The following is a 12092-nucleotide window of genomic DNA, read 5'->3' as shown; positions in this document are numbered from 1 at the left end:
TTATTCTATTAATAATATAATTTGATAAGAAAACATACTCCTAATACTAATAATGCAGTAATAATACTAGTACTAATAACTTTATACTAGTAGAACATAATGTCATACTTAAAGAAGAGTCTCACACATAAACATCAACTCCTAAACTCATAACCATAATTAAACAGAAAAACACTAAATCAAACTTAAAATTAACTTCATTTCTTAGCTTTCTTTGCAGGCGGGCTGGAGCCGATTGTCCCACCGATTTTCCTCTTCGCCGGCGTCGCCTTCTTCATCTTCTCACCGCCGCTCCTCGCCTTGCTCTTCTTCTTCAATGCCTCCGGCGTCTTCACCTGGCTCAGCCTCTTCGTCTTCTTCGCTTTCTCCACATCTTTCTTCTCCTTGCTGCTCGCTTTCTCCGGAGCGGCTTTCGCGGTTTTCTTCGCCTTCTCCGCCGCGGATATCTTGTACGAGTTCTTCACCTTCACTAATTTGTCGGATTTCACGAGCCTCTTCAACTGAATCGAGAGATTTTTTTTGAAGTTTGGGGGAAGCTGCTTCGCGTAGTGTTCCTCCATCAATTTCGCGATCGCCGGCTGGCTTGAGCCGCTGCGATCCTTCATCTCGGTTATGGCTTCACTTATCATCTGAAATTTTACCAGAATTAGGGCTCAATTGAAGAATATACGATCAAAACTTAAAATTGTTCCAAAAATAAATTGAATTCGCTTTTTGTGATGGATAGTAATTAGCACCTGAAAGTAGGGCGGGTGGAGAGACGAATGGGAAGAATCGTCATTCTTCTTAGTTGGATCCTTCTTCGCATTCACCATTTTTTCCCCTTTAAGTGAAAGTTTCAATTTGCAGTTTTTGAGAATGAGATTGAGAGCTGTTTAAATGAACGTGATAAAACTGATAAAAATATAGGTATGTTTGAAAATTTTCAAAATTCGAAATAATATTTAGGGGGAAAATTCATCAAAATTTGCTCTGCATATTTTCCCGCCTTAAAATTGGGCTGAGTGGTTTATTTTGGATCTGATATGGATAATATCAAAGTACTTGAATTTATGAAATGATTTATGCGATCAAAATTTCTCAAATTTGTATTATGATTTTATTCAAGAATGTTGTTATTCACTAACATAATTTTGGTTCTACTAAACACTTTTTCATTTATTGGTTATTCAACAAAATATATTACTACTACAATATAAAAGTAGACTACTACATAATTTTCTTTACTTTTAATAAACTATAATTATTGTCACCCTTTAGAATAAATTGAAATGGAGTAATAATTTATAAAGATTTGAGAATTAAATAAAATTATTCATTTTTATTATTATTATTTACTCACATAAAAATATTAGTAATGGATCGAGGCCCCATACTGCAATTTGAGACGTAGGATAAAACGCTCGGCCCATTATATTTAAAAAATAAGGTTATATTTCATTGGATAGTGGAGAAGGGGCAACCTATTTATTTATCCATATAAATACAAAGAAATTATTATTACTCTTAATTTGGGCATATTACAGGATATATTTTTTAGGTTCCCAAATTATTGATGCACATATATAAAAACAAAGAAATTACTACACCACTGCATGCATATCGCATTCCTCGTCCATGTCGGCACTCGAGAATTTATTTCAGATTCATCATGTGAAAAAAAAATGTATAAATTGCTTCGTACACTTCTTTGGATCCATACATTTCACGTGCAGCTCTTTTATTCATGGGTCAAAGCAAATTCATCTTTCTTTAATTTGAGTAATAAGTTATCTAAATTCGCAATAGTTGCATCACACTATTTATGAACTTATTCGGATTTAGATTTCATAAAAGGTCATTGAGCTTATTTAATGAAGCTTTGTTACTAAACAATTAACATTAAGCTTTATAATAAATAATCTCGTTATATTGAATTTATAAGTTAACGCATGGATATCAATGATAAAGTCTGGAGTTATTTATCTAAATTGAATTATTTATTTACTATAAATTGATCATATACATCTCTCTAATATAAGAAAGGATATTATTATTATAGAAGATATGATAGGATAGTGCAAATTATGTAGTCGGTCAGCTTCGTGGCTCAAGCCCATATTTTTAGTGACTTCTTCTGCTTATGGTTCATAACCCTTCTCCCATATTTATATTCAAACTACTTTTGAGTTATATCGGTTTTGTATGAAAAGGAGTATTGATGTATGTACAAAACTCAACATGTTTATGCTCTCACATTATGCATTAGAGCATCCGCAATGGTGCTTAGGCTAGCCATAGGCCAGCCATTCTCTTCTCTGCCACGTCAGCAACACTAAAAAAACCATCTGCCACGTCAGATTTAGGCCAGCCATAGGCCAATAAAAATAATTCAAAATATACTACATTTACGGAATTAAAATTGCGATATACGGAATTAAATTTACGACACATATACGGGTAAAATAATCCATTCCATTAAAAAAAAAGTACAAAGATTTTAAAAAAAAGTACATGATTTTTTTTTAAAAAAAAAGGGCTTCAACACCCGAGCCCCGCCACTCTCTACTCCTCATCGCCGTCGCCGTCGTCCTCCTCGTCGCCGCCGCCGTCTCACGCCGCCGCTGCCGCCACCCGTGGTATCTGAGCCCACGTCGGAACCCCCCAGCCGTGACCTCGCTATCTCTAAATCAGCACGCATGCTCTCGAGCATCTCGTAAAGAAACCTCTTCTCCGTGGGGTCGGTGGCGTTCTTCCACTCTCGGAAGACCTGTAACATCTGAGCCCGCGTTTGGTTACGCGAATGGAGAGTGTACTCGAGTGGGGCGGGCGGGAGGGCGGGCCGACCATTGCGGATGCTCTTATCTTAGATTTGGTTATCTTAGATTTGGTTGTGTTTATATTTTTATAAGTTTCCAAACAATTCATCTATCTTCAACAAAATATTAGTATAAAAATAATTGTAATTATCTATTTATCCGCTTAGATATTTGCTATGATAAAATGAACTAATATAAAATTAAAATGGGCAAAGTTATTTTTTGGTTCTATAATGCTGAGCCTGAAATAGGTTAGGCTGACACGACCTAATATTCACACCTTATCTTAGTAAATAAAAATGACAGCACAAATGAAATTTAAATTCAAATCTTTGCCAAAAAATGAACTACTACTAGTTTACGATAAAATGAACTGATGATACTATAAAATTAAAATGGGTAAATTTATTATTTTTGTTTTAGAATGCAAAACAGCGCAGGCTGACACAACCAAATATTAACACCTTATACTAGCAAATAAAATTGACAACACCGCTAAAATATAAACTCAAATCTTTGGCAAAAAAATAAAATGTTAAAAGAAATGACAAAACAATCATGTCCACTGTACATTAAATTTAACTAAGATGAGTTGGTTATGTTCATTTATTTATAAATTATAATCATCCAAACAATTATTCGATTTTTAACAAAATACAGCATGAAGTAAATATAATTATAATTATCTTTTAGGGAATGTGATCAAATGAAAACTCTAAATATTGTATCAACTCAAAACTATGATCTGGACCATTGAAAAATGTTAACAGATCACAAAAAAGCATCAACAAGAAAATTCAATGGTAATCAATGATTGATGTTGTGTTGATACTGTGCTGACATTAAATTCTTATAATTTTATACTGTGTTGATATTGTATTGAAACTGTGTTGAGCTATGTTGAAGAATTTTGAGTTTGTACAATATATAAGTTTGCATTTTATCACTATCCTATCTTTTAGTCCGTTACTAACTAGTATGATAAATGAACTTGTCTAAAATTAAAATAGGTAATTTTTTTTATTTTTTATTTTTTATTTTTTGGCTCTAGAATGCTGAAAGCCTAAAAAAAGTGTATGCTGGCACAACCTAATATTCACACCTTATTTAAGTAACTAAAAATGACACCACCAATGAAATTTAAAATCAAATGTTTAGCAAAAAATGAACTACTAATAATTTACAATAAATTGAACTAATATTATAAAATTAAAATGTGGTAAAAGAGTTTTTTTTTTTGACTAAAAGGAGCGGAGGCTGACACAACCAAATATTAGCACCTCATCTTAGAATATAAAATTGACAACACCACCGAAACTGAAATTCAAATTTATAGAGATGACAAAACAATCATGTCCACACTACATAAAATTAAATTTTACATTTTCATCTAGGGAAAGATATTGGTTGCGTAGACGATAAAAATAGCAAGGATGGGAGAGCCTCTCTAATCTCTATGCACATGCACCTATATAAACAGTAAAACACCTTTCTCTCTCATCCCCAAACCATGGCCGCCGCTCTCTCACTCCTCATCTTCTCTCTCATCTCCGCCTCCCTCCCCGCCCCCTCTCTCTCCGCCACCGCCATAACCGCCATCACCAGAGACCAGATCGCCTGCACAATGTGCTCGTCCTGCGACAATCCCTGCCAACCGATCTTCTCTCCTCCGCCGCCGGAGCCGGTCCTCTCCCCTCCACCGCCGGTCCCCTCCCCTCCGCCACCTTCCCCGCCGCCGCCGTACGGTGTCAATTGTCCCCCTCCGCCTTCGCCGCCCTGCGGCGGAGGCTGCGGAGGCGTCTACTACTATCCGCCGCCGCAAACCTCTTACTATTATCCCCCACCTTCCGGCGGCGGCGCGTACTATCCACCGCCAAACCCTAGCTCCACCGATTACCTCACTCCGACGCCGCCGAATCCAATTATGCCGTATTTCCCCTTCTATTACTACAATCCGCCGCCGTCGAACCCCCACACCGGCGATTACAATTCCGCCCAATCCACATCTCACTCCAAATTTCCGCCTCTTCTCATCGCGATTTCACTCTTTTTACTCCTTTAATTTCACAATAGCAACAGCGAAATCAAGTAGTATACAATAAACAGCACCTCCTTAATTCAATTCTCGCGGATTTACCATTTCTTTTTCCTCCATTTGCAAATTGCGACGATTTTCAGGTCAATGCGGATGAAGATCGGAGCTGCGGCGGAGGGAATTCATCGTTGCAGATTAATTATTCAGTGTAATTTTCTATAGCGATTTCTCCTACTGGCTACTGTTGATTATTATTGGTAGAATAAGGCGTATGTAAATTGAAGTGTAACGCTATAGCTAAATTATTTGCCAAAAATACTATAATCACCAATAATTGTAAGACGTAGCTTTAATTTTGCTAAAAAGTAATGGTACCTTTTCATCGTCATCAGCAATTCCAACTGTAATTACAATGACTATTTTTCGTCGCGATAAAGATTTGTCATTTGTAGCTTTGTTTTTTCGAGTAATGTCATCTCTCTCTGTTTGGGTGGATGATTCGTTTGTATTATCGTTTGCATGTGCTAAAAGGCTAAAAGTAGTAAAGTCATTCCAACTTATTTTGCTCTCAAGTTAGACGACAACCTAATATATTCATTTGTAGTACTATCTTGCAAAAAAAATATATATAGTTAAGAGATTTAATACAAATGATGAAATGATTTAATACAATCATTAATGATTATAAAATAACATACTCCACTTATTTATTTCAAAATTAATTTAAGAGTAAACGAATTGAACAAACACTACAATGCTCATTGCTCAACACTGATTCATCTTACTAACGAACTTTCCTCGAGATCAATTCCAAAATGCTACATATAAACTCATCCACAATCTAACCCATTTTATAAGTCTCTCTATTGTCACATTATTATTTTCCCTTAATTTATTTAGTTGTATGTCAAATTACAACTTCTACAATCACATACCTATACTCTATAAAAATAAATTTTATCCGCACCCCAGCGGTCTGGCCGAAAGTTTTAGCAACGCGAGAAGTCGTGGACCGCAGCCCTCCGAGCAGTCCGACCTATGCGGACCCGGTTGTGATGCCCTAAGTTCCTAACAGGTTACAATACTGTGGTTCATAAAATATGCAATGGTAATCCATATATTTTATTTTTTCAATAAAAATTATGTTAAATGATAGGTGGGAATTTCTTCTTTTTTTGGAATGGAATTGGATGTGGGAACTGAAATAGTGCACTGGAGAAAATATTATCCCATGTGACATAAGTGTCAACATTATCAAATAAAGTATGTTCCAATTTTTATAACTTTAGTGAAGAAAAGGTAAATTATTGTAGTAAAATTACAAATAAGTAAAAAAAATACTGGGGAAAAAGGTGCAGTAAATTGAGGAAGAGAAAAAATAGCAAAATGTGAATTCTTTCATGGTATGAGGGAAGTATACAATAAATTATTAATTATGAATACTTAGTGAGCTAAAAGAGCTACTCCATTAAATATCTATATCGAACTGATAAAACAAATACAGTATTATAAAATGTTAGCTAGAGTCCAAAATGTATGAATAGCAAAACGGGCAATAGATGGAGTCCAAATATTTGACCAAATACTACTATTATTAGTAAATTTATAGTTAAATTCATGAAGTATAGTGTAATAAAAAAATGAGAAATCCAATTGATTGTATTTAGAATTCAGTTGAATAAAAACGGGACAAACATTTGATAGACATCCATTAATTCGCTGTCAATTGGACTTTAACTTAATCATACGTATCATATGCAAAATCGTTTCCATATATACATTTCATATGTACCTATTTTTAAAAAATGTTTGAATTGTTCACCAATTTATGTGTATTAAAAAACTCTCTCATTCTACGAGCTAATAGTAAATTAGTAATAGGTCTATACTACTAATAGCGGGGCATAAATATTAAGATAAGTCACATGTCACAATATATGTATTCCTTTTAGACTATTAGGAGTAGTACATATCAATATTGTATTTGGCTGGATATGCTTAATTATCTATAACTGCTAGTATTAGGTATAGATATGATACATTGGTACAATACCCAAATTTGTAAGAGGTTAATATATGGTATGAAAATTGCCATTTCCCACCTCCAAATATTATGAATATATAATGGGCTGTCGAATACTATGATCCATTTCTGATTTATTTAGGCTCTAGTTAAAGTCCAATGAAAATGGATCGAGCTGTGAAAATCGACCTAAAACCCGATAGTCATTGCGCTTGACAATTTTTTCTTTATTTGTTTATAATTTATTCATAATTTAAATCAGTGCAAAGTTTATAATTTGTTTTTAACATCTACTTGTTTGATTGGAGGTGAAAGAGCACACATCTTTTTATATTTATTTTGATAGTAATTATAGAATAAGTTTTCAAATACATAAACTTACTGGTTCCATTCTTAAATAGGATAAAATCATAACATAAGTATCAAATAATTTTGGAGTATTTGGTGGTAATTGCTATACCTCTCCTCGAATCTGTTAGTCTGGCATAAGATTTTGTTTTTACTCATAGACAGCCTCAAACTGAGTCAAGTTGAGCAATTGAATCAAATGTGTTGTATTAATAATGCAAATGGGATAGTTGAGAATTGTTTTTAGAATAATTGAATTAATCATGTTAGAATACCAATTTTTTTTTGTATTTTGATACTACATGTTACCAACTAAAGTTCTATCTTCACAAAACCCAACCTTATAAAAAGTGTGATTAATGTTCCAATTAACATAATTGGACAACTAAAGTTCTATCTTCACGAAATCCAACCTTATAAAAAGTGTGATTACTATTCAAAATTAACATAAATAGATGACGAAATAATGAGTAAGCTGGTCAGATTCTTAGATCAATGATAATTTTACCTAGAAAAGCTTTTTTTTTTTAAGTAGTAACACATGTAGTACATGTTAGGAAGAAAATTAAACCTTCAAATTTTGTTGGCCTCCTTTGAATCGGTTCTGTTAGTAAACATTGCTTATGTCAAACACTTGGATTAGAGATATAAATGTATGTATCTTCACATAAATGTACAATCTAATTTCAATTTGGCCTAAAAAAATATAGGGAGTATTATGATTTTAATTTCTACATTCAGTCTTTAATAGCGCAAAATTGCCTCTATATTTTTATTGTAGCTTCTCATTAATGTGAGTTCCCCTTAAGTGCAAATTCAACTTAATAAAAGAAACTACTACTATAATACTACAGGGAGTAAGATTTTTTAAAATTACAACAACTTAGGATTTTAAATTTGTTTTTGTTTTTTTATCTCATGTTTTATGAGGAAACAAATGATCAATATCCCATACGGTGAAGAGTGGGATATTTATGAACGTAATAACCATTTTCCATTCAATGTATCAGTATAAACTATGAAGGGTAGGACAATCGTGTCTAAATTTAAAATAGGCTATTTGAAAAAAGTGATTTGAATTCAATATCTAGGATGAAAATAATTGCACTAATTTCATAATTAAGAAAATAAGAATAAATTGACTTTGCTGTACAGATGTAAAATAGGAGTAAAAAAAAAAAAGTAAAAATGAAAAAGAATCCATCCATCTTTATATGCCGATTTTATATAATAGCCCCACACTTTCCCTACATTTCTTCGGTGACGCTCATTCTCTCTCTACGCCCATTCCACACTGATTTTGTAGAATCGCCTTACAGAAAAAAGCTTCGTCAGGAGAAGAGATGGCGGTTCAGCTCACCGACGAACAGATCTCCGAATTCAAGGAAGCCTTCTCTCTATTCGACAAGGATGGAGACGGTCAGTGCTCTGATTTGCATTTCGATCCCCTATTTCTTATTTTTATATGCAATCTATTCATGTGTTTTCGTTGTTGATCTGTTTCTGCGAAGTAGATCTATTTACTTGTTGAATGCTGTTAATTTTTCAGCGTATTTGGTTTTTTTTCACCGCTTTCTTTGTCAATGTTGCTGTGATCTGAGTTAATTTTGAGCGAGAAATATGGATCGCAATTTTTTTTCTCTCCGTGGTTCGTTGATGTTTACGGTCTATTATTTCCGTCATTGGTGGTGTTTCGTGGTTGTAATTTGTGTTGATTTGATATTTATGGTAAGGAATTTGATTTTCCGTGAACCTAGGGTTTTTCCTCTCTCGCTCTCTTTGTTGAGATTTTTATAGATTATTAGCGACGATTAGCTCAATAATTTCTGCATTGTTTGTCTTCATTTATATTTTTCCTCATTTTAATGATGACCTTAACCGCTATTTTTTGCATTAATCAAGCAAATCTTGTTGTGTTCTGCACTAATTTGAGCTGAATTTTTAGTTGTGTTGTGTAGTGATATTCATGTCATTTATGGTACACAAATTTGGTAGCATTTTCAGATTGGATCGTTTGCTGTGTTTGTGCTATGTGGAGAACCGGTCTGGCATTTCTTCCTGAGACCAATATAAATAGGAAAAAAAAAGACCCTCACAATTTTTATCTTACAAAAGCTTTGTTAGTGTCATACTCTTATTAAGATATCCATCGTCTTTTCCTGTTGTTTAAAATGATAAAAATTAAAACGAGAATACTATGGTTATCAAATTTGCAGCATACATAGACTTGGGTCATATTGCAGATTTATTACGCTAAGTTTTGAACAGTTATTATCGTTGCCACACGTAAGTGTACAGCTATTGGTGTGATGCAATTTGTGACTTGCTACTTTCTTACACTATGTTTCTGGAAAAAATGATTTATAGGTTGCATCACCACGAAGGAGCTGGGGACTGTGATGCGTTCTTTGGGACAGAACCCGACGGAGGCTGAGCTCCAGGATATGATCAACGAGGTTGATGCTGATGGTAATGGGACGATTGACTTCCCAGAGTTTCTCAACCTGATGGCTCGCAAGATGAAGGACACTGATTCTGAGGAGGAACTCAAGGAAGCTTTCAGGGTTTTCGACAAGGACCAGAATGGATTCATATCCGCAGCTGAGCTCCGCCACGTGATGACAAATCTCGGGGAGAAGCTAACTGACGAGGAGGTTGATGAGATGATCCGTGAGGCCGACGTGGATGGTGATGGCCAGATCAACTACGAGGAGTTCGTCAAGGTCATGATGGCCAAGTGAGGAAGGAAGCAACTCCCATGTTGAATTTTTTAAGTATTTAAGATTTGATCAAAAAATGAAACAGAGCGGATTAAGTTTGATGAGATTTCTGTTTCTGCTAGATGTGCTTTTGACATTATTAGCTTTACCTGTTTGCATTGTTTCAAAGTGCTGTTTTTCAATATATGCTTGTTTTTGGTGTTCCAGATTTTAGTATTTTGGGTTGTTAGTCTTTGCTTCTATTTCCCTTCAGTATTTTGTGTCTACAACTTTTGGAGAACATTGTGCTTTGATTTTTAATCATCAGTGAAGAATTTGTTGATATTCCAATTTGTTAAGTATTTTGATTCTTTCTTTCTTAACTTGCATTGAACAGTCCATATTGAGACATTGTATGGGTGTTTGGTTTTATTTGTTGTCTTATTAATCTTGAAATTTCTGTTAGAGTAATTATTTAGTTGTGATACCTATTTCTGGTTTTTCACACAATTATCAAATTTTGGCGAATTAATTGACAAATAAATTACTAGTTGATGTAGATATGCAATATTCACAGGAGTTCGATTGTTTAAGCTTTTACTTCAGTATTGGTTTGGAAAAATCAGAATAGTTGAAGATTCATAGAATTCATGTGCAAACTAGAATATTGTGAAAATTTGTGTACCACGACTATACTTACCTTCAAATTTTGTTCATTTATCAATAAAAAAAATTAAAGGAGTTGTGTAAGAAAAGATAAAGATAATAAAATGAAAATATAGTATAAATCTATATTGTATAACAATAATTAAACCAATATCTTCAAAACATATTCCGTGCTCTATATACAGTTAATTGCAATAATTGCCATAAAATACTTGGAATAGGAACAAGATTTCAAATAATAAGACCATTGCAATAAGATTAGCAATTCTACAAACAAGATTATGTAGTTCAAATGCTCCCATGCAAATGCACATAATTCTAACACTTACAAGTTACAAAAGTTCACAAATTTAAGGCGACTATGCTAATTACTAAACCATTATTATACTGAAACAACACTACAGAAACCGAAAACAGCTTAATTATCTACTCTCCAAAGTTGAAATCTCATCACTCTTTAATGAATATTAAATTAAGATGCCTAACACTCAACAATCCGTTGCAACTTTTTGGTTAGTAACATCAGCTTAAATTATGATTCCCTTCTCAATTGAAATATCACAATCTTGTAACAAATCCAGCTTTAGATTACAAAAATCACAAAATAGATCTCACATGCTAGTCAATCCAGCCTCACTCAAATTGGCATTTTCACAAAAAATTTGATATAAGAAAAACAATGGAGCTTGAAATTCTTGGGAAGGAACTCGCTCCGAAGGGATGCCAGTCCAGTCCGAAACTGCCCAGGTGGTCCAAAACGGGCAGAAGGACAAGGGCGGTGAGGGCTCACCACGACGAATTAGCAAAGGAGAATCTCCCACCAAAGAAGAGAAAGTTGGAATCAACTAGTGAAAGAAATGGGAAAATTTCAAGTTACAAGATGTCCACAAAGCACCATAGATGCAACATATGCAAGAGGTCTTTTAGTAGCTACCAAGCATTGGGTGGCCACAAGGCCCACCACAACAAGGCGGCGGCAGCGGCGGGGGGCAGAGGAGACGATGGAGTTCCAGAAGAAGCGGTGGCCGTGTGCGGCGGAGCAGTGCACCGGTGCATGTTTTGCTACAAAGAGTTCTCAAAAGGGCAGGCTCTTGGTGGGCATAGGCGGCATTGCCAAGGCCCCATTGTTAATGAAAATGAAGCTAAGATGTTTAGTTTTGATCTCAATGAACTCCCACCTGAATGAAAGGTAAATTTATCAATCTGTCCTGATTAAATCTGAATTGTGATTAATAAATTCTAAATGGAGATTGATGAATCCCAATTAGACTGGATGATGCATTGTACAAATTTTATGGAGCACTATACAGATGGGTTTTCGATGTATTGTCATATAAGTTGGACCATGTGATGTAAGTTAGAGAGCTCATATTTGTGTGTGACTCAAAAATTATTACTCTTATTTATCGTATTTTTTTATAAAAATATATACATATACAAATTGTGATTGTGTATTTCTAAAGTCGTTGCTAAATTTCTATATGAATTACTCTTCAAGTTGAGAAATTTAGTTTGAACACTAG

General features: G+C 34.3%; 3 protein-coding genes across 3 annotated transcripts; 2 read left to right on the top strand and 1 right to left on the bottom strand.

Moving 5' to 3' along the window:
- Window positions 1-50: 50 nt before the first annotated feature.
- LOC125216530 (histone H1-like) lies at window positions 51-868 on the bottom strand. The gene is made up of 2 exons (XM_048118269.1): window positions 738-868; window positions 51-629 (listed from the first exon to the last, which is right to left on the bottom strand). The coding sequence occupies exons 1-2, from the start codon at window positions 813-815 to the stop codon at window positions 198-200; spliced, it is 510 nt and encodes a 169-aa protein (XP_047974226.1). The 5' UTR covers window positions 816-868; the 3' UTR covers window positions 51-197.
- Window positions 869-4210: 3342 nt separating this feature from the next.
- On the top strand, window positions 4211-5288 carry LOC125212066 (leucine-rich repeat extensin-like protein 6). Its single transcript, XM_048112103.1, has one exon. It carries the CDS (start codon window positions 4309-4311, stop codon window positions 4858-4860), a length of 552 nt encoding a protein of 183 aa, XP_047968060.1. The 5' UTR covers window positions 4211-4308; the 3' UTR covers window positions 4861-5288.
- Window positions 5289-8439: 3151 nt separating this feature from the next.
- Window positions 8440-10130, top strand: LOC125215023 (calmodulin-like). Its single transcript, XM_048116304.1, has 2 exons — window positions 8440-8623; window positions 9572-10130. Exons 1-2 carry the CDS (start codon window positions 8548-8550, stop codon window positions 9943-9945), a joined length of 450 nt encoding a protein of 149 aa, XP_047972261.1. The 5' UTR covers window positions 8440-8547; the 3' UTR covers window positions 9946-10130.
- Window positions 10131-12092: the final 1962 nt, after the last annotated feature.

This window comes from Salvia hispanica, chromosome 3, assembly GCF_023119035.1.
Source record: "Salvia hispanica cultivar TCC Black 2014 chromosome 3, UniMelb_Shisp_WGS_1.0, whole genome shotgun sequence".
Taxonomy (NCBI): domain Eukaryota; kingdom Viridiplantae; phylum Streptophyta; class Magnoliopsida; order Lamiales; family Lamiaceae; genus Salvia; species Salvia hispanica.
Note: the sequence above shows the minus strand (reverse complement) of the source record. Positions and strands in the feature narration are given on the sequence as shown.

Coding starts and splice junctions, on each gene's coding strand:
- LOC125212066 (XM_048112103.1), top strand. CDS start 4,309: ATGGCCGCCGCTCTCTCACTCCTCATCTTCTCTCTCATCTCCGCCTCC.
- LOC125216530 (XM_048118269.1), bottom strand. CDS start 815: ATGGTGAATGCGAAGAAGGATCCAACTAAGAAGAATGACGATTCTTCC. Junction 630..737: donor TCCACCCGCCCTACTTTCAG/GTGCTAATTACT, acceptor GTAAAATTTCAG/ATGATAAGTGAAGCCATAAC.
- LOC125215023 (XM_048116304.1), top strand. CDS start 8,548: ATGGCGGTTCAGCTCACCGACGAACAGATCTCCGAATTCAAGGAAGCC. Junction 8,624..9,571: donor ATTCGACAAGGATGGAGACG/GTCAGTGCTCTG, acceptor AATGATTTATAG/GTTGCATCACCACGAAGGAG.